This window comes from Babylonia areolata, chromosome 1, assembly GCF_041734735.1.
Source record: "Babylonia areolata isolate BAREFJ2019XMU chromosome 1, ASM4173473v1, whole genome shotgun sequence".
Taxonomy (NCBI): domain Eukaryota; kingdom Metazoa; phylum Mollusca; class Gastropoda; order Neogastropoda; family Buccinidae; genus Babylonia; species Babylonia areolata.
The window spans coordinates 65688195-65710971 of NC_134876.1; the positions used below are offsets into that span (position 1 = coordinate 65688195).

The 22777-nt window shown below is 41.4% G+C and overlaps 3 protein-coding genes across 5 annotated transcripts in view; 1 reads left to right on the plus strand and 2 right to left on the minus strand.

The window, feature by feature from the left end:
* Nucleotides 1-1280, plus strand: part of LOC143285705 (uncharacterized) — a 44739-nt gene extending 43459 nt beyond the window's left edge. For all 3 annotated transcript variants that reach the window (XM_076593114.1, XM_076593125.1, XM_076593117.1), the window contains exon 18: nucleotides 345-1280. The gene's annotated coding sequence lies outside the window, so the exon portion shown is untranslated. The remainder of the gene's footprint in view (nucleotides 1-344) is intronic.
* On the minus strand, nucleotides 345-12854 carry LOC143285726 (KRR1 small subunit processome component homolog). Its single transcript, XM_076593136.1, has 2 exons — nucleotides 12805-12854; nucleotides 345-11067 (listed from the first exon to the last, which is right to left on the minus strand). Exon 2 carries the CDS (start codon nucleotides 11059-11061, stop codon nucleotides 10072-10074), a length of 990 nt encoding a protein of 329 aa, XP_076449251.1. The 5' UTR covers nucleotides 11062-11067; nucleotides 12805-12854; the 3' UTR covers nucleotides 345-10071.
* Nucleotides 12855-18222: 5368 nt separating this feature from the next.
* On the minus strand, nucleotides 18223-22290 carry LOC143285750 (inositol oxygenase-like). The gene is made up of 2 exons (XM_076593168.1): nucleotides 22133-22290; nucleotides 18223-19501 (listed from the first exon to the last, which is right to left on the minus strand). Exon 2 carries the CDS (start codon nucleotides 19409-19411, stop codon nucleotides 18554-18556), a length of 858 nt encoding a protein of 285 aa, XP_076449283.1. The 5' UTR covers nucleotides 19412-19501; nucleotides 22133-22290; the 3' UTR covers nucleotides 18223-18553.
* Nucleotides 22291-22777: the final 487 nt, after the last annotated feature.

The following is a 22777-nucleotide window of genomic DNA, read 5'->3' on the forward strand; positions in this document are numbered from 1 at the left end:
TGCTATGTGTGGTGTTTGTCCTGGTCTGTCTGTGTGTGAATGTGTGTGTGTGTTAAAGTGTGTTTGTGTTCATCCTCTTGTGTATTTCCATGAAGGAGGAAAAGTATTTATGAGTTTCTGAGTTGCTGCTTATATAACCTACCTGACCTACAGCACACACACACACACTCACAAACACACACATGCACACACACAAAGCACGCAAAGGGCACACACAAAGGGGACACACACACACACCACACACACACACACATCCCCTCTCCTCCCCCACCCTCCATCCCTCACACAGATGAGAGGTGAACAATGAGAACCATGTTTAAAGAAGTCCTTTATCTTCTCTCTAGGTTCCCATCAGAGAGAACAGCACACATCACCAGACCCAGACACGTGACCTGCCGTGTGTCTGGCTACAAGTGCATGTGTACCATCTTGCTGCAGGACCAGTGCACATGTCACAAGAGACCAGTGAACGTCAGAGAGGAACGCCCCATGGTACTACTGCTGTAGCCATGAACCAGCACATACCAGTGTGTGTTTGTCTGAAGGGTGCACAAGCACCCAGTGTGTGTTGGTGTGAGAGGTGCATGAGCACCTGTTTGTTTGTTCCTCTGTGACGTTCACTTGCATTGCTTGGGCTGGCCAAGGGATTCTCCCACATCAGAGCTGTGGGTTTGGAGGAGGGACACAAGGCCTGATGTCTTTCTCAATCATCTGAACACCCTGAAGATACATCCATCTCCTTTTGTTTTGGGGAGGGGGGGGGGCTATTTTTACTTCTACTTTGTCATCGTCTTCTGTCATTCCTTGGGGGAGGTGTTAATTTTCTTCTCTTTTTTGTATTGCTTTTTTTGTTGCTATCTCTTAACAGCTTTGCATTCTCTTTTAAGTGATGGTGGTCTTTATTCTTCTTTTTCTTGGCGGGGAGGGGAGGGGTGGTCTTTTTTTGTTTTTTGTTTTTTCTTTTCATTTTCTGCATTTTTGGGTGTTTTCTTCTTTTTTTCTTTTTTTTTCCCAGTATCTTCAGTTTGTGTTCAAAGCGATTGGAACGACTATAAATACAGCCTGATGAAATTCTGCATTCAGGAGTATCCCACACAAGAAAACAACATCATTCATTGGTTCATTTCCTTAAACTGTCATTTCTTTGTTGCCAGTTTGGTTTTAAAACTCACGCAGTCTAAAAATATTTTCAGAAGATTGACTTGTCAGGCTTTGGACATCATCAAGATTGATCAAAAAAAGCATTGCACTCCTTTTTGTCTGTTTTTTTGTTGTTTTTTTTTAACAAAAGAAACACCAGAACTACACAACACTGTCCTCAAAAATCCTGGTACCATACATCAGTTTCTTGCATGTCATAGGCAAGGGGTTTTTTGTTTGTTTATAGGGTTGTTGTTTTTTTTGTGTGTGTGTCTGTGAATTTATTTCTGCAACATGATAGCTTTTGATTCTTTATGATAGGCTGGTGTGGTAATCTACTGATTGATCTCATACTCTGTAGGAGCGGGTGTCCATCTGAGAAAAGAGAAGATACTTTTTAGGAGCAGTTTCCTTAAAGCCCAACTGTATGTTCAACAGCACCAAAGGCAAATACTTGTGAACTGTTTAAAAACATTTTTTATAGTGCGATTGCTTCTACCAGGAAGGTGTTGCAGAGAGACGAAGTTAACGATCTGCAGCAAGCCAGGATTAGAGTCAGGCGGTGGGCGCGGAGTGTGTCTGGAACTCCCATCAATCCACTGCCGGCATGGTCTACTTGAGTGCTTGGTGTTGTGGGCTTGCAGGGCTGGCTGGACTTGTGAACTGTTTGAACAAATTGGGATTCAATGAGTGCAGATTCTTCACCAGCAGAAGATCATAAGATTATCACGGCTATCCTGCGGAACAGCAGCAGTCTGAGTTTTCTCTACCTGTCAGATTTGATATTTCTTCTTCTTTTTTTTCTTATTATTGATTGTTGTCCTGTTTTTGTTCTTCACTCACTATTTGTGGTTTAACAAATGCTCGTATCTTTCTCAATTTTGAATGTGTTGTATACTAAGTGTTAATTAGAGAGTAGATGGAAAATGCTTTTTTTCTGTGTTGACTTTGTGAACTGTGAGATTTTACAGCATCTTGTCTGGTCTTCACACCTTATCTACTGAATGAGCTGGAAAATTCCAGTCAAACCAACCTGGTTTTATGTCACACAAGTTTTCATGAGACATTTAAGGCCTTTCTTTTGTGATCGACAGTGAAGAATGCTGCTGAAGGACAGAGACTGAGATACAGCATTCAGCAGGTTTTTAGGCAAGAGATGTTTTTGTGTTCACACAACCTTTGGGTTTTTGAGGTCTTCAAAGTGTTGGCTGAGCAAAAGCTTCTGTCTTTCCCTGGAATCAACACGTGAGTTTCTGAACCACAGCCAAAAGCACACAATATATGATGGACTTTAAAAAGTCGACACAACAACTGAAGAAGAAAGATGTATTCTGGTGGGTATATTTGAAAGTGAGCAAGGTAAGGCAAAACAAGAGCACTGTTGCAGAGTAATGTCGTGATATGACAAAAGTGGACAAGAGGAAGTCCACTGGGTGAGGAGAATTTGTGGCAGACACAATATAGTGCATGAGGGTATATATATGTAACATATTGCATGATGATGCTTATGACTAACAAGTACATTTGATGAGGAATATGAGGAATATACAATGACACTCTCAGGAGTTTCAGTGACAAAGCAGGGTTTGTGACAGGTTTGCCATACACAGTACATTTGATGAGTAATCTGAAATGACACTCTCAGGAGTTTCAGAGAGCAGTGACTAAGCAGGATTTGTGACATTTTGCCATACATCGCCAAGTGTTACGTTTGATGCAGTCTGGTGTAGAGATTGACGAACAGTGTTGAAATAGGAAGAAAAAAAGTGGGGATAATTGTGAGTGCCAAGAGCATGGTGACAGTGCACAGAAAATGATTGGTCCTTGTTGATATATGCATTTTGACATAAAGTTTTACTGACTTTAAAATTTTTAAAAAGTGTACAGTAACTTTCTCTTCTACAAGGAACATATCTTCATATCAGTGCCACTTAGTGCTTCCCAGTTCTGCTCGCACACAGGAAAATAAAAGTATTAAAATCCACCAATCTACCAGGAAACAAACCTAGATATTCCAGATTAGACTGGGGATTTGTCTGGGTTGATTCCTTTGATGCACTTTCGTTTATTTCTTTGTGTCACTTTTGTTTACCAGTGTGCTAGCTGATGGGACGAGCTGACTGCCACTCTTCTAGGAGTTGAAGTTACTGTACTTCATTTTGGTTTGATACACTGATTTCAGTTAAAATCTGGCAACAACAGCAACAAAAATGGGAAGGTTGGACATGTCACTTTCCATTCTGAATCACAAGGTGACTGAAGCTGAAGAGGAGATTTGATGAATATTGAGGACACTTGAAGAGTAACAAGAATTTGCAAGAAGTTAACCAGAGCTTTCTTGACATAGCATTTGTTGTTGGAACAGTGCCAGGGTTACCTGAATGGCTTTTGGAAATGAGTCTGGTTCTTGAATATAATGGGAAGAAAAGGTTCATTGACTTTACCTTTGTCCGAGAAAAATTTCTTTTGTGGTGGAAAGAGGAGATGTAAAATACTGGGAGTTCAGATGATGTTGATCATGTAGATATTGTCTTCTGAGATATTTTACACATATTGCAGTTCTTATATTCTTTGTGTGTGTGCGCACGTGTGTGTGTGTGTTGGTTTTTTGTGGTTAATATAGATATCCTCTTTTTGTTACCATATTTTTCTGACTACAAGGCACTTTGGATTAGAAGATGCACACTCCAAATTTTGAAACAAAACTGATTTTAATAATGCTTTAAGGTGCAGCATGTCATGAGAGGCGCATCAAAAAGATAAACAAAAGTGACAAAGTTCAAAGATACAAAGTTTTATTCTTTCATCCGCTGATAATCCAGAAAATTCTGACTCCTGCGAATCACTTACAAATGTGGGAGCAGAAGTGGATTGATGGGGTGACAACAGTTTGCATCATGTTAGCACCTTCAGTGAAGTCGACGTTGACCTCATCATCAAAACTAGCTTCACATGTTGCAACATGTGCTTTTGTTGATCTGGAAGGTGTATTTTCTTTTTATAAACACAAATATCATATTTCTGGGTTTAGAGTTAGACCTCAGTATGATATTGACTCGTTACATTTTGATAGATTTTACCCATACATTAAGTGCACTGTATCAGGCACATGGGTTTTTAGGGGGGGAAAATATTGCCTCATGGTCCGTAAAATATGGTACATGTTTTCAAGAGGTGTTCTTTTTCTCTTGAGGGGATGTTTAAAAAGGTTTTTTCTTGATGTTATGTTCATAAGGGTCAGTGTTTGGGTTTTTTTCATTCACCACAATATTTATCAACACACGAACATCAACAGTCTATGGTTCTTCAGTGACTGTAGTTTTCTGTTTTACATTTACAGATACAGAATAAACAGAACAGAGACCACTACAAAGACATGCGTGATTTATAATGTGTTGATAAAGATTGCTCTTATCCATGTCATTATGATTGTATAGAATTCTGTATGTCGTTTCGTTGATAATAGCATTATACTCCTAGTGCCCTATTTCATTATGGACTTCAATGTGTCTGACAAATGCATTCAAACAAATCTTGGCGGTACAAGGAAAGCATTTGTCAGACATGATGATGGTGACAGATTATTTGTTTAACTTTATTCTCATGCTATGGGTTGATGTATTTCAGAGACTCTTTTAAGGGGAAATTTCTCTTTTGGAGAAAAAAAAGGGATATCCTTTGTATGGGTATTTCATGAAGGGATATTCAATCATTTGACTGCATTATTTCATAGATATATTTGTTGGCACATGGTGCATTGTATCTATATATGTTGACTGTCTATTTGTTTTATATGTCTGTTTTCACTTGTGTTAAAAGAAAACATTCATACTTTCATGGAACAGCAAACGTTTAGCTGGTTTCAGTTTAGGATAAAGAAGAACTTGGAGATTTGATATGTCAATTACGTTTGGTGAATACAAGAATTTTTAGAGTAATTTACTGATGTTTTATGCAGTAAGAGGTACTCTAAAAGAATCTTGGTAAAGGTTTGACATAAATAATAATCGAAGAGACATATCGAACCACGGGTTCTTCTTCAGGCAAATGAAATCAGTGAGTGACAGACAGAAAGATATAGAGTACAGTTCAGGAAAGGAAAGGGATGAGAAGGAGTTACAGAGAACACAAGAAACAGACGAGGGCGAATGTAAAGGGACAGCAAGTGTTGCTTTGTTTTGATGCAGTTCCAGAGTTTAGTGTCACATAAAGCTTGGTATTTTTCTATTTAGATTACATTTTTTGATGTATAATGCTGTGTACATTAGGAACAAGAATTATTCCTGTGTGCAGATTTGCAGTTGTTCATTGAGTTTATGGTTAAACATTTTAAGCAGAAGGCATGATTATTTTTAACAGCAAATGGTTTTGAAACAATAGCTGGCACTTGCAGACTCCAATTTTGTGTGGCATTGTGACATAGAGTTTTTGTGGAGACTTGATGCATCATGTCTAGGAAACAGTGAATGTCTTTAACAAACTTTGTGGCAGAAACTAAAAATGTGAAATATTTCTGCTTTTACATGTACTATAGTTATGTTGTTTCATCATAGATTGTGTTATTTGATTTGTATTGATGTATAAATAAAATAAAATGACCCTTTAAAAGCATATAAACAGAATGATTTAATTTTTTGGAGTCCATTTGTGATATTGAAACAAATATGCGATTTACAAAGTGTTTGTTTTTTTCGTACTGGACTCAGTTCATTTTGCAAATTATTCTTTATATTATGCAAACAGCTACTTAATTAACAGTTTTAAATGTAGCATATTTCTTTATATGCTCTTCTTAGTATGTTTTTTTATGATTGAATATCTAACCAAGTAACATGGATGAAGGATTAAGTTTCATGAATTAAAGTTATAAGAATTTATGTTTCCATCCTTTGTTGGACATGTTAAGATAATGTGCTTATGAGCAGAAGTTTCAAGAAGGTTAAGACTGGCTCTGTTTTGATGGAAACAACAGAGCCAATCATGGGTTAGAATGCATGTATGTTAGGCATGGTAAGAACATGCATTAATGAAGATTGTTTCTAAGTTTTGGAGAAGGTGAGGAGACAGATTTACATGTTAATTGTTATCCTTTCAGTTTTGGCTTGGCTTTCTTCACAGAGGATTTTGTCAGTGGTACAAAAGGATTGTTATCCTTTCAGTTTTGGCTTGGCTTTCTTCACAGAGGATTTTGTCAGTGGTACAAAAGGATATCCTTCCAAGCAGGGATATTCTATATTGAGTGTTGATGTCATTTTTCTTTCATGCAGCTGCCATGGTGTGTGCTTTTATGTTTTTTTCCGCCCCAAGTACTGCTTAATTTCTCCCATAGAATGACCTTGGTGTTCTTTTCATAAAAGGAATCAAAATGTTTCTGTCTATGAAGTTGTGTAAAAAGACAAATATTCAAGCAGTGGAAAGCAGTTTCTGTCTATGGATTTGTGGAAAAATACAAATGTTCAAGCAGTGGAAAGCAGTTGTGGTAAACTAACTAAAATTCAAAACAGCATGTGAATTATAAATTCATGCTTTTACAGTTGGCACACAATTTCAAAGTGCAACAAAATCATATTTTGGAACAAAAAATATTACCACCAAGGTCATTTGTATTAAGGCAAATGGTGTGAAGTTTTTACAAATATGATTGAATTTTCCATTACGAAGTGATAAAGTGTTCATAATAAGGAAGAAAAATGTTAATATTTGTTTCATTATCTACCTATGTATTGTTGCTTTGTATTGCAGTTATTTCAGTTGTTTTTGCTTCTACTGTTGTATTAATTTCAGTAAAACAGTGCTTTACCACAGCTGTATATATCTGTTACCTCACAGAGAGAGAGTGTGTGTGCCTCATTCTAGATTTGATGTGTGCAAACACATACAAAAACAGCTTTCTTCAATCTTTTCCCAGGGGTCAACATTAACTTCTTTCAGTTGCCCAGATGGGTTCTGTACTTTTGATAGTTAAAATAAATACACATTCAAACATGAAAGGAACAAAACAAACAAACAAACAAAAAAAGAATAGAGGTGCACTGTGGCGATGTGCTCTCTCTCTCCAGGAGGAAGTGAGGGGGGGGGGGGGTGAATAACCCAAAATTCACACAGAAAATTCTGTTGTGATAAAAAAAACCAAAAAAAACCAATACCATATCATACAAATGACAATACAAACAAAAACTGAATGATATGATGTTAGTCCTTGATCAAGGAAAGCTTTTAACCCACATTGAGCTGTCTGCAGCATTTGGTATCACATATCAGTTGTTTTTTATCACAGCATTCTCTTTGACAGATGACAGTACAGTTTAGGTATTCAGCTTTCAAGGCACGGCTCTGAACTGGTGTACGTCATAATGTTATATTTAGTAGAGTGGTGGCCTAGTGATAACACGTCTGCCTAAGAAGCAAGAGAATCAGAGGGCAATTGATCAAATCTCACACTCCCCATCATTTTCATCCCCTCTCCATGAGTGTGTGGCCTGGATGCTAGTCATTCAGATGAGATGATAAACAGAGGTCCAGTGCACAGCATGCACAAAGCAAAAGAACCCATGGCAAGAAAGGGGTTATCCCTGGCAAAATTATGTTGAAAAATGGGGAAAAAACATACAGTGTCGAAACATTATCCCCAGGAAGAGCACCCCCAATTTCACATAGAAAAATCTGTTGTGACAAAAAACATACAAACAAATACAGAACCGACAGCAGCGAAAACAGTTTCTTGAATCCAGACATACCCTGCTGTGTTGCTCCCAAGGTTTTCTGTCAGACACACTTTTCATTTTTTAAACTTTCTTTTTAAATGCACAAAAATGCAAGTAACGTTTCACATACACATCTTCTGTGCAGAATTTTACTTACACTAGTGACTATAGTATTTGGAAAGTAAATCTCAGCAGATTATAATGAAAATTAATATTGTCATCTTTATAATCATTTAATTATCAAATTATTACAAACATATGTGTATCTTGGGCATGCATGATGAAATATATCACAACTGTGTTCATTTGCACCCACAATTAATGAGTTTGAAAAATAAAATGTAGAGAAACTGAGGGTATGGTTGCACACGTGAGACTGGTGGGTTCTTTTCTTTTTTTTAATTGCATTTAACAAATATCTATACAAAGACAAATTCAGAAAACATCAAAGACATAAATGCATTTAGGATCTAAAATCAATTTTAATTATATTGGAATTGTAAAGAACATCTTCAGCTAGTGCAAGGCTGGAGGCACACACCTAATATAAAACCAATTCAATACTTGATCTGGTTCAATAAATGAAAATGCCTTCTAATACCAGTGCATTTAAGTATGCTTTATAGAGAACTGAAACCATGATGTGATATTTGTAGTTCACTGATTCCACTGAAACACTTCAGCATGAACTGACATCAAAGACATGCAAAGAAATGTGGTCACTAGTGCATCAATTAATGGAGAGAAAAAAACTACTAGCACAAAAAGTAGCAGTAAATTCCAACTTAGTCTTACTCCAGAAACCATGTTTGTGCTCAGTGGATCAACTTCTTTTCTTTTTTTCAAATACTAATAAAAAATAAATAAAAAAATCACCAACAGCAAAACATGCAAAATGCAAGCATCTTACCATACTTACTCTGTTACTGCATATGACACAAGGCAAAACAACCTTATCTCCCAGTTCAACACACCTTCACAATAAATGATAAATTCTAAGCTAGCAATATCTATGTGACTGTGTGTCTATGGGCTTTAGTGTATGTGTGGTGTCTGAGTATTGTAAAGTCACTCACTAAAATGACAAGATTAGTTTATCTATAAATCTTCTGCAACTCTGTTCAGTGTAAATTGTAATTTTTGACAATCATAATACAGATCATAAAACTGACCACTCGAAGATTGCAGTGACAGTATATATATTCATTTCTCTTCTGCATACTTTACGTTTATGGAACACCATCAGTCCATGTATATCTGTTAGTAATAATAAAATAATAATAATGGATAATTATATAGCACACTATCCATAAATCTGCTCTAGGTGCTTTACAAAAGCGCTTTTGTTAACATAAAACATTACATCAATGTTACATACACACATCAAAATGTGACTACTACACACACACACACACACACACACACACTGCATACGCAAAGTGGACCCGCCACAACTGAACTTATTGCTGAGGGAAAAGGCGAGTTTTGAGACGAGATTTAAAAGATGCGAGGGAATCAGAATGACGGAGGTTATCAGGGAGCTTGTTCCACGGCCATGTCTTTGGAGGGAAAGATTCATATTCATTACCTTCTTTTAAACTTTTTCAATATTTGGTATCCTTCTCCACTTTGTTTTACTTCATAGTTTTAGTTCATTACGTAGTAGCTTTAAAACTTTTAGTTACTCATCACTGGTTCAGTGGTTGCAAACAGCTTGGGGAAGTCACAAGATTGTGTTCATTTACCTGTGGAGGTTGGGGACAAAACTGAACTGTAATGTTGGTCTCTAAATCAGGTAACATGGGGGCAAAAAGTGATCAGTCACCTCACTTCCATTGCCAAGACCTCTAAGTCTAAGTTCCCTTTTCATAACAACTCAAATAACCCTCTCCATTCCTTATGGGAGATCCAATGGATCCCCCGTGGCCCTCACAGAAGGGTTTGTTATCTATGTTGATATGTCTGTCTTCCCAGTCAACAGAACAGAGTTATTATGTTCCTCCTTACTTGAAAAATATTTGTCATAAGTTAACTTCATAGTAAGGACAAGTGTGTGACAACTCATGAGTGAAACATGACATGAATAACGTGATGAACCACAGAAATCATAAATGTACAACAATATTCCTCTTGAACAACAAAACAAACATTGCTTATAATACCAGTATATCTCATTATCTGTTCTCAAAACCACCAAGCACAATGTAATCTTTATCACCAAACACCTCTATTTTTCTTTCGGTGGGATAAAAGACAGTCTCTTCTGCCGCTCTTTCTCTTCCTTTTTCTTCTGGGACTTCTCTTTGTCCTTCTTTTTGCCTTTCTTCTCTGACTGCTTGAGGAAGTACTCCCCTGTGGCAAGCTCTCTGTCCTCCTTCCTCTCCAGCTGAGGAGGGGGGAATGGTGTATACTCCTTCTTCTTTCTCTTGACCTTCAATGGAACCTTTCGTTTCACATTTCTGTTCTTCCACTTGGGGATGAACCGATCCCAGCTTTCATGTTTCAGAATCTGATCTTTCTCCAGCTCATGTTTGAGCATGATGATTCTGATGGTGTAGATGGGATGAATGTTCTTCATACAGTCTTCCACAATTTTACGAACTTCTTTCAGTCCTTTGTAAGGCCCCACAGCTGACACGGTTCCTCCCTGCACCAGAATGTAGCAGTTTGTGATGATCTCCATCGCCTTCAGTGTTGATCCGTCAGGGCCAATCAGGCGCTGTCGCCGTCTGATGAATCGAGCATCATTGCTCACCAAGTTCCGGATCTTGATAACATCACACGCGACACCATCCTCCAGCACTCGCAAGGCCTGCTCCAGAGGCACACTACGTGCGAGCAACTTGATGCCGTCACGAGCATTGAGGATGGCATAGGGGTCCCATGTCTTCCTTGTGGTGTAGACAGTCATTGTACCCATGGCAAGGTCAAGCTCTGCTCTCAGATTCAGTTCCCCTAATTTCTTTTTCACCACAGGCCACCTCTCCTTTAGGTATTTTTCCCGGTACTTGGGGAACATGACAGCAAACGAACTTTCAGCAAGCATGCCATGTGGGTTGTCATCCTTGGTGAACTTGGGCTCTTTCCAGCCTGCTGGCACTGTCATCCGCTGATCATCATCTTTGCTCAGTTTCTGTCTTCTCTTCTTGTTTGGTGCTGTGTCACCTGCTTGATCCCCCCCTGCCTTCCTCTTTTTCCCTCTTTTACTGTCTGCCATTGTGTCCTGCAAACAGAACCATGGAAAACATTTATCAGCATGTATCTTATTTCACACATATTTTCACCTTGCTTTCTGAGTTTCTCTGTTCACTTGGCCCTGAAGTTTTTGTTTACATTTTTTTCAACTTTATCAAATCTTCCCAGACTGAGGAAGGGAAACCACAACCCCATGCAAAAATACTGTGTAAATGAAAAATCTGTCCTCACTCCTTAAGTCACAACAATATAATGAACAAGACAGTCAATTATAACAGGTACAGAGAAAAACTACCAGACTGCCATGGAAAGACCAGCCACCAAACACTGCTGCAACAGTCACCAGCAGACTTGTCAGCATCTGTCATAGGTACATCTTCATGTACTATGGTACAATAAGCAAAAGTGACAAATTATATTTTATCTTTAAAGTAGTAGAATTAGTAAAACACTAAGCTACAAAAGAAGATAAGCTCCTTCAACATGACATAAATGAGGAATAATTGAGTGAAAATGACACATAGTCCAGTACAATCCAAAAATCAAAATTTCAAAAAAGAAGGCAAAATAGATTACCTATTAAGTATGTTTTATAACAGACTTTTCCAGACATATCTCTAGAAGTATAAGTATTAAAGTCAGAGGACACAAAACTTTCTTTTTGTGTTTTGTTTCTTTTACATTGCACTTTCACTTTCTGTATGTTTTCAGTATTTTGTCTTAAATTAGTTAATACGGCTTTCAGTTGCTAGCACAAAGAATGTGCTGTGACTTGTAGCCCAAGATCTCTCTCTCAGAGTCAACTATTAGAAATGCACACAGTAATATGATGATAGCTAGTACAGGACCAAGAGTATATATATATATATATATATATATATATATATATATATATATATATTATACATATAAAAAATATATATATGATACACATACATACATAGTCATACATACATACACACACGTACATACATAACACTGCAATACAAATATATACACATGCATTATTAATGTACGGTTACTTAGGACTTGTCCTTGATATAGTGTGTCACTGATCACCTGCTCTGGTGGCATAAAATGATAAATCATTCAAGATATGAGAAAAATCACTCAACTGTACATGACAAAAATAATAAAATAAATCAATCACTGTAGCCAGAATTTTATAGACATCATGGCACTACAAAACACACACACACACACACACACACACACACACACACACTGACACAGTGTGAGTCTCAAACACGCTTAAGATTTCAGAGATACTACACACTGATTTCCATGTTGATTTTATTCACAGTTAATTTCTTCTGACAAAAATCTGACTTTTTCCTTCAAATCAACTTAGCCCCTGAGAACTGGGGAGTCCTGGAAAATAATTATGCTTGAGGTTGTGCTGATCTGTTCAACGATCCCCTTATCAATTCTAAACTTTCCAATAAATGTCGCATTTCAAACACTGCCATGGCTTCGTACCGTCAGATTACAAAACCATTTAGTCACTAAAATGCTGACATCTTCTTACTTTCATTTCACTCATAACAATAGCTTTCTCACTCAGTTTCTCTTCTATGTGATAGCGTTCATCAGCTAACAGAATGACGATGGTGAAAGCTCGCCCCAAAACGCAACGAAAATTTATCTTGAAGTAGCTCCTGGACTTAGGGATTTTTTTAAATAAAGTTAGATTAATCTAAATACAGTGTCTAAGCAATATAAGTAATTAGAGGAAAGTAAAATTATAAAATAACTGAACACTTACCAACACGTGTGCGCTAAATCTCAACGCGGTTGCCTTCAAAACCGGAAGCAGTATGAGTTGTTTTCTCTTGATCAAGACCGGAACCACAGTTGCAGAAAAAAGCAAAATAAGTTTATAGTAGTAGTCCTAAGTAGTTGTAGCAGTAGTAGTAGGGACGGTGTCTGGTTACACCTAGACCGCGAGGTCTAATATTTGTTCCCTCTTGGTTTTGGTATTGATTGTTTTTGTGTAGGTCGGTCGTGCCTAATGGGGTTTCTACTCATCATAGCCATAAAATAGTTCTAGCTGGGACAGTTTGTCAATCAGGTTCTTGAACTCATTCACAGATTTTGCAAATTTAACTGATTGAGGTAGTGCATTCCAGGGGTTAACGACTCTGAAAAAAATGAGAATTTGCGCTTATTAGTTCTGGCATGCATTACAAACAATTTTCCTTCAGAGTTTCTAGTGATATTTACAGGTGCATAGGAAAACAAAGAGTGCAAATCAACATCATCATAACCGTGGAAAATTTTAAACATCTGTATAAGATCACCTCGTAGTCGTCTACCAGGATCTTTTCAACTTAAGTATCCTAAATTCCAGTACTCAGTTTGACGACAAAAATGCAAGTTAAAGCGATCTTACCATTATTCATATCTGTTTTGATCCTTTTTTTAGAATTTATTTTTCTTCTTAATTCATTGTGTCAGTTTATCAGGTGTCAATTTTTATCACGAATTCAACTGAATGAGCTTTTTGTCCAACCCCGCTGGGGAGCCACTTAATTCATTGTGTCATCGAATTTATCAGGTGTCAATTTTATCACGAATACAAATGAGTATATTGTCCAGCTTCGCCAGGGCGCCGGGTGTACTGTCTGCTTTTTTCATACAATGTTATAATATCCAGCGTCAACCTGGCCTCGTAGTCATCATTCGTCATCAAAACTGGTCCTATTTGTGTGACATTTCATGCCCTGCTCCCACAGTTGTCTCAGTGTCAATTCTCGCTCCACTTTCATACTTATGGTGAGTTCCTGTCACTCAGTGAAAGTCTTCAATATCGGTGCCCGGAATTCATTGGAAGGCAATAGCTTTTTTTTTTTTTTCTTTCTTTCTTTCTTTCTTTTTTTTTTTTTTTTTTATTCACTACATACATAGCAATAATGGGAGAACATTGCAGGAGAAGCGTATGGGTAAGAGAGGTAGGGGCCTCGGGGCAGACAGAAATTTAGACAAAGAAAAAAAAAGAAATTAATGAAACTATGATTTTTATCAATGGCCGGGATGGGGGAGACTTATGTACATGATGTATACAGTCACTGACATGCATACACATGCTTACACAGAGGAGGGGGTGGGGCCCGGGGCACTTAATGAGTCTTTCTGCGAACTCTCTGTAAGTCAGTTGTCTTGGGAATGCTTGTATAATGCATATTCTGTTGCGTTGTATTACTTCTTTGCCAGTCACAGCTGACAGATTTATTTCTACAGAATTGTGTCTATTGGGACAACCTTTCAGTTTTTGCCATGGGTTCTTCTGTAGGCGCTACAATGCTCTGAGTGCAGGCTGCACACAGGACCTCGGTTTATCGTCATCTCATCTGAAACAATGTTTTCCAAAGACCCTTTCTGATATGAGAAGTCGGTTTTGATGTCATCTCTGTTTTGATGACATCTCTGTTTTAACTCTCTCCATACGAACGGCGAAAGAGACGACGTTAACAGCGTTTCACCCCAGTTACCATCATCAAAATATTGCAAGCGGAAGGCTCTTATACTGAAGAGGTGAATGTTGACAAAGAATACCACAATTCTGACGACGGAAGCTAAAGGTTGGGTCATTCAGACACCCACTGGACATCCGAAGGGTCTGTGTAGAGGAGAAGAGAGGACTGGCCGCACTGAGTGAGTTAAATCGCCCTTAGTTTTAAGTTTCCTTAGATATCCTCGATGTAATGCATCAGTTTCTTTCCTGATCATTTCAGTGAGTATGTGTGTGTGTGTGTACGCGCGCGCTTGTATATGGAGTCGGATCTGCTTGTGTGGGGCTAGGTGTGGGGGTGTGAGTAGTGTGTGTGTGTGTGTGTGGAGCGGAGGGGTGTGGGGGGCATATGGTGTGTGTGTGTGTGTGTGTGCCAACGTGTGTGTGTGTGTGTGTGTGTGTGTGTGTGTGTGTGTGTGTGTGTGTGTGTGTGTGATTCTGCTTCTGTTTCAATGTCTGTACAGATGTGCTTGTGTGGGGCTACTAGTAGGTGTTGGGTGTGTGGGTGTCTTTTTTTCTTTTCTTTTTTTTTTTAGTCCAAGGCCCATGCATCCAATGTCCTCTGTATTCAAGAGCCACTGAATATCTGAATCCCTCTGTATCATAAGCCCTGAGTGTTCAATCAAAGCTACTGTGCCCAGTTAAGGTCATCTGTGTCCAGAGCTCACTATATCCAATGCCTTCTGTGTTCATGGCCTTTTGTGTCCACGGCCCCCTCTGTCGAAGACCCACTGGAGAGGTCTAATGCCGTCTGTGTCCAAGACCACCTGTGTCCCTTATCGGGCGACGGGCGCAATAGCCACGTGTTTAAAGCGTTGGACTTCAAATCTGAGGGTCTCAGGTTCGAATCTCGATAACGCGCCTGGTGCATGGGTAAAGGGTGGAGATTTTTCCGATCTCCCACGTCAACATATATATGCAGACCTGCTTGTGCCTGAACTACCCCTTTCGTGTGTATACGCACGCAGAAGATCAAATACACACGTTAAAGATCCTGTAATCCATGTCAGCGTTCGGTGGGTTATAGAAACAAGGATAAACCCAGGACTGATGCACACCCCCGAAAACGGAGTATGGGTGCCTATATGGCGGGGTAAATGAGAAAATTATTATACACGTAAAATGTTACATGTATGTCTGAGTGTGTATGTGTGCGTGCCTGAAATCTGATTGAATGACGGAGGAAACGAATGATGAGCGTCCACTGCAATGGCAGCCGTCAGTCGGCTAATGACCCTGTGTTTGTAAAGTGCTTAGAGCTTGGTCTCTGACTGAAGACAGGCGCTATAAAAGTATCCAGATCATTATCCCATATATCCAGTGTTCAAAATGTCCATGACACTCTGTGTCCAAAGTACTCTGAGGCAAAGACCCTCTGTATCTAAAGCTGTATGTGTCCAAGGCCCTGTGCATCCAAGTATATATGTGTCTCAGGCCCTTTGTGCCAAAGACACTGTGTGCACAGTGTTGTCTGTTTCCAGGCTCTGTGCTGCCAAGACTCTCTGTCTCTTCTCCCCCTGTGTCCTAAACCTTCAGTTTCTAAGGCCCTCTATATGTCTAAAATGATCCGTGGCCAAACCCCACTGTGTCCCATACCCTCTGTTTCTAAGGCCCTCTGTGTCCAAAATCATCTGTGTCCAAAACCCTGTTTCTAAAGCCCTCTGTGTTTAAGACCCTTTGTCGGTGACCAAAACCCTCAGTTTCTAATGCCCGCTGTGTTTAAGACCTTCTGTGTTTAAGACCCTTTATTGGTGACCAAAACCCTCAGTTTCTAATGCCCCCTGTTTCTAAAGCCCTTTGTGTTTAAGGCCCTCTGTGTTTAAGACCCATTGTCGGTGATCAAAACCGTCAGTTTCTAATGCCCTCTGTGTTCCAAACTCTCTGTGTCTGAGCACCTCTATGGCCAAAATCCTCCGTGTCCAAAGCCCTGTATCTGAGGCCCCACTGTGTCCAAAACCCCAAGTTCCTAAGCCCTCTGTGCCACGACCTTGTGTGTCCAAGGCCCTTTGCCCAAAGTCTCTGTTTCTGAGGCCGTTTGTATACAAAGCCCATGTGGCCAAACTCCCAGTGTGCCCAAAGCCCGCGGTGTCTCAGGTCCCCTGCATCCTGTATGACCTTTATGTCGAAGGCCGTCTGTGTCCAAAATCTTATATGTACAAAGTCCGCTGTAGCCAAGCCCAATATGTCAAAGGCACTTTGCATCCAAGGATATAGGCCCTTTGTACCCAGGATCATAATTATGTGTCCTGTACTGTATATATCCGGGCTCTCTGTGGCCGCAGTCTTCCATGTCCAAAACTCCATGTATCCACAACCCTCAGTTTTTAAGGTCCTCTGTGTTTAAAATCCTCTTTGTCCAAGACCTTCTGTGACCAAACCCTCTGTGGCCAAGGCCCTCTGCGGCCAAAACCCTCTGTTGCCAAGGCCCTCTGTAGCCAAGGCCCTCTGTGGCCAAGGTCCTAAGTGGCCAAAACCTTCTGTCGCCAAGACTGTTGCCAATGCCCTCTGTCGCCAAAACCCTCTGTTGCCAAGGCCCTCTGTGGCCAAGGCCCTAAGTGGCCAAAACCTTCTGTTGCCAAGACTGTCTGTTGCCAAGGCCCTCTGTCGCCAAAACCCCCTGTGGCCAAAACCCTCCGTAGCCAAGGTCCTCTGTGACCAAGGCCCTAAGTAGCCAAAACTCTCTGTGGCCAAAACCCTCTGTGGCCAAGGCCATCTGTGGCCAAGGCCCTCTGTGGCAAAACCCTCTGTGGCAAAACCCTCTGTGGCCAAAACTCATGACCAAGGCCATTTGTGGCCAAGACCCTCTGTGGCAAAACCCTCTGTGGCCAAAACCCTCTGTGGCCAAGGCCCTCTGTGACAAAAACCCTCTGTGGCCAAGGCCCTATGTGGCACAACCCTCTGTGGCCAAAACCCTCTGTTGCCAAGGCCCTCTGAGGCCAAAACCCTCTGTGGCCAAGGCCCTCTGTGGCTAAAACCCTCTGTGGCCAAAGCCCTCTGTGGCCAAAACCCTCAGTGGCCAAGGTACTGTGTCGGAGACCTTTTGTGTCCTTGGCTGTACCGTCTATGCCCCTGTGTCCAAGACACAAATAATATACGATGCTATGTATCCAAGGCCTTATGGAGACCCTCTTCTTTTCGCATCAAAGGTAGTTTACTGACATAGGGTTCTTTTCCTATGTTTCTGTGCTGGTTATGATAACGCATTCAACCTGAAAATACATGCACATGCCAGAGCATGCAAGAACTCGCGCAGGTGCTCATTGATACACATATATGCGATCACACCCACACCCACACCCACACACAGCGAAAAAGATAAACTCTCTCTCTCTCTCTCTCTCTCTCTCTCTCTCTCTCTCTCTCTCTCAGAAATTCACACTGAAACTGCAAGATTTTTTTTTTTTTTTTTTTTTTTTTTTTACACAAAAACGAAATGGCAATAACCCCCAACCCGAAAACTTGAAGCATTGCAACACAAATTTCGGCTGCAAACTCAAGATCGGATCAGCTGATATCAAATTACTAGTACACACACACACACACACACACACACACACACACACACACACACACACACACACACACACACACACACCAGACCGATAGCTACTCCTATTGTTGCAGAATATCACGTGAATAAACTGTACAGAGACAGGGAACGTGAGGCAAAAATCGCCTGAATCCTGTTTTTGTAATTTGCAAATCAGAAAAGCTGGCGATACACAACCCAACGACCAAATAAAGCATCTTGGCTAATACAAACAACGTGGACATGTGTAGTATCCAGTCTCACAACGTTAATTTTGTGCGTGATCCAACGACGGCATTGATAATGTCAATTTGCGTGTTTTTATCCGAGTATTCTCGAATAGAAAAGTGCAAGCATCATTCTGGTAAAATAACAATTTTTTTAAGGGAGATAACGTGCATCCAGTAGCCCCAACCCACCCTGTTACACTACCTCAGTATCTTCATTTCTTTTTCACGTGTGTCTCTGATGGATCTACCACCTAAGCTTTCCTGGCACGTATTTCTTCAGGAGTCCTTCGTAATAGTCGTGCAGACTGTCGACGTCGGGAAGATCAGGTGCCTTGGTGTACAGATCGAACTGGTTGAACTCTCTGACCCAGGTCAGCATCTCCTCATCCTTGTTGTTGCAGAGGTAGGTGTACGCGTTGCTCGTGTGCCAGGGATAGAAGGAATGAAAACGGATGATGTACAGGGCTTCTTCGGGCAGGCTGTGGGTGTTGGCCAGGAGGACACGGTACAGGTACTCGTCGTGACCCCAGGACATGTACACTTTGTCCAGGCCGCAGTTCTCCTCGTAGATGCCCAGGCGGGTGTTCAGCTTGGGGTCCTTCATGTCCGGGTTCTTGGAGAAGCTCTCCACTCCGAACACGATGCTGGGGTCGGGGCGGCATCCCACGGGGAAGGTGTCCCCCACCACGCACCACTGGGGCTCCCCCCACAGCGCCATCAGTTTGCCCACGTCGTGGATCAGCCCCGTCACCTGCAGCCACTCCTTGTCAGGGTGGTTCTTGCGGATGCCCTCGGCCGTCTGGAAGGCGTGGAAGGAGTTGGGCAGGTCGATGTCAGGGTCGCTCTCGTCCACCAGTCCGTTCAGCTTTTCCAGGGCATCCATGATGGTCAGTTCTGCATGGTCCAGCCGGCCCCAGTACTCCATGCGGCCCTTGACGAAGTCCAGGGTCTGGTTGGTGTGCATCAGATCATAGGTGTTCACTACGTGCTCCGGGACGTTGTGGATGCGGAAGTCGCGGAACTTGCTGGCGTCTCTGACCTCCGGACGGAACTCGGAAGGGTCGTTGAGGGTGAGGGGTTGAGACACTTCGGCTGCCGACATGGTGGAGGTCTGAAGTCAGCTACTAGGTCTGACGAAGTGTGGCAGGGCTCCGGGGTACGGGGTGGTTGCCACGTGTTCTGCTGCACTGGCCTGAGACAAAAAACACCAGTTGGTATGGTTATGTCGTGTTCTAATCTAGCATTGTTTTTTTTTATGTTCTTATTATTTCTGATCCGATGCTGGCGAGTCGTTGGTTTTCCTGAAATCGGTACATATCGTCGCCAGTTCTCGAGTACCTCTGTCCATATGATTCATTATTCCCAGTTGTAGGAAATATAGCTAGGCCCTACGATATATGAAAATATTCAGTCGTCTGATGAATCGATTTACACAAACATCATTTTGGTCTAACAGATAACGAACAATCAGCGGAACAGCACGACATGCAGAATCGTTTTGACAATGAAAATATAGCCACGCCCCCACCCCCACCCCCACCCCACCCCACCCTCTGTGTGTGTGTGTGTGTGTGTGTGTGTGTGTGTGTGTGTGTGTGTGTGTGTGTGTGACACACTCAGAATTCAGACCAAGTCCATTCACTCGCACCAGTTTTAGTAGCTCGCCTATCACGAACTTAAAAAGGGCAGTGGCCAGGCCCCACCAATTGATACGATCAATATACACAAGGGAAGACAGTAATAATAATAATAATAATAATGGATACTTATATAGCACACTATCCAGAAATCTGCTCTAGGTGCTTTACAAAAACGCTTTTGATAACATAAAACATTATATCTATGTTACATACACACACCAAAATGTGACCACACACACACACACGCGCGCACGCACGCACGTACGCGCACACACACACGCACGCACGCACACACACACACACACACTGCATACATACATTTTAACATACATGTGTATCTAACAGCTACCCTAACAAATACGCACACATAGGCAGGCACAAACTTACATAAACACACGCACACACAATACACATTCATATACATGCACGTAGTTGTGGACCTGCCACAATTGAACTTATTGCTGAGGGAAAAGGTGAGTTTTGAGACGAGATTTAAAAGATGCGAGGGAATCAGAGTGACGGAGGTTATCAGGGAGCTTGTTCCACGTCTTTGGCGATTGAAAAGAAAACGATCTGTGTCCATAGGTCTTACTTCTGACGTGAGGTATCCTGAGAAGTCGAGTATCAGAGGAAGAACGGAGCTGGCGAGACGGGGTATAGATATGGATGAGTTCAGAAAGATACTTGGGGCCAGATCCGTTGACTGCAGAAAAGGTCAGAGTGGATAGCTTATAGTCTATTCGATCAGAAACAGGCAACCAGTGGAGAGACTGAAGGAGAGGAGAAACATGGTCAAATTTAGAAGCTCTGCAAATGAGTCTGGCAGCGTTATTCTGAATTCGTTGGAGTCTGTCAAACAGGTATTTGGGAAGTAATGAAAGATAAAACAAAACTTTACTTAAAAAAACAAATGATACAGAAAGCAGCTGAACATATAACAATTAAACAAAGAACAAAACAAATAAGGAATACCGATATAGGCCAAAGCATGCTGTCGTTACGCTCAACAGTAATGGAGATTTATACCTACCAGTCGGTTTTATGGCTTGCTGATGGGTAGTGCAAGCAGCAGGGATTCAAATCATATGCTTTTATCTTATCAAGACCCATCTAAAGAATGAAAGAAATACACGGATCGGTTTCTTGTTCAGTACTGCTTGTCTCTTTCCCTGGGTGTATGTGTGAATGTGTGTCTTCATATTTTACATTTATTCGCTTATTTATCACCATTGTTGTCTTTTTTTTTCTTTTTTATTATTATCATTTTATTAGTATTACTATTATTATTACTACTACCTTTTTCTATATTATAATTATTATTCATTTATTTATTTATTTATGTAAGCTTATCTATTATTTATTCCCCCGTTTTTTGTGGGGGGGTTTTTGTGTGTGTTTTTTTGGGGGGTTTGGGGGTTTTTTGGGGGGTTTTTTTCTCTCAAGGCCTGACTAAGCGCGTTGGGTTACGCTGCTGGTCAGGCATCTGCATGGCAGATGTGGTGTAGCGTATATGGTTTGTCCGAACGCAGTGACGCCTCCTTGAGCTACTGAAACTGAAACTGAATTTTTCCCTGGCTCAAATAACAGAAAGGAAGAAAGGGACGGCCCGGGGGTGGAGTAAATGGAAAGACTGGGCTACTGGGGAACGTAGACTATTGTTCAGTTATATAAAGGAAATAATCAGAGAATCCATCGTCGGGGATCTGAATGCCACCACTGAGAGCCCTGTCAATACTTTCAACTCCTGAGCACCGTCACTTCCCCCAAAACTCACCACTGTCATTAATTTTGATCAACACACTCCAGTCCAACACACAGCGCACAAAGAACAGGCACATGACGCGAGGGGAAAAAGCGATCAATTGTGTCACTGTTGTGTGCATGTGTGTGTGTGTATATGTGTGTGTGTGTGTGTGTGTCCGTCCCTTTCACACGCATCCCTTGTTCGTTTGCAAAGCAGACTTTGAACACGAACGGAAACTCGGTGGGCCCTGCTGTGAACCCAACCGAACCAGGGCAGCCAGTCTGTGTTGCACGGCCGCTAAATTCTACTCATTCAAGTGGAAACAGGTGTGTATTTCAATACAAAGCAACGCTGATAGGTGGCAGTATAGTACAAGACTCGGAGAGAGAGAGCACTATTGCTTTTCAGATCGATCGCATTAAACATTAGTCAAACTTACCGAGAGTCACTGAAGCTGAAAGGACAGCTGACCGACCTCACTTCTTGACGCTCACGGCAGACCAACAGCAGGGGCCCGCTGCAGACGACCAGACCAGGTGCAGAGGAGACGAGCTTGCTTTGCACTGCTGCACGCTTAGGGGCTCGAGGCTGTTTTAAATCGCTTGGGACGAGGGTGGCCTTGAAGATCTCGGTCTGGTGTTGAGGCTGTTTTTTTCCCCACAACCGGTTCAGTCTGGTTGAATCTACTTCAGGTCGGGGTCACTGACGAAGACTGAGAAGAAGAAGAAGAAGAACCGTATTCTACGAAGTGATTACGTTTTGAGGACATCGTCAACAAGCACTTGAAGCAGCTTGGTAGTATATAGTGTCAAAAAGCAGATCGTACCTCCCTCCTCTCTACCTTCCCTCCCTACCCTCCCCCGCCATCTCCTCTGCCCCCCCCCCACCCCCTCCCCCCTCATGCCCGCTCCCCCGCCCCTCCCACCCATCCTCGACATGATCTCCCTTCTCCTTGACTGATCCTCCTCCCTCCCCCTCCCTCCCTCAACCTCCCGGCGCCTATGAATTTGTCTTTGAGAAACTGATTGGCTTACTATCCGATTTTCTGGAAAAGAAGGATCTTTGGGACGGAGACTGATTTGCT

Excerpts from the sequence above, each read along its gene's own strand:
- LOC143285726 (XM_076593136.1), bottom strand. The coding sequence starts at position 11,061 with ATGGCAGACAGTAAAAGAGGGAAAAAGAGGAAGGCAGGGGGGGATCAA.
- LOC143285750 (XM_076593168.1), bottom strand. The coding sequence starts at position 19,411 with ATGTCGGCAGCCGAAGTGTCTCAACCCCTCACCCTCAACGACCCTTCC.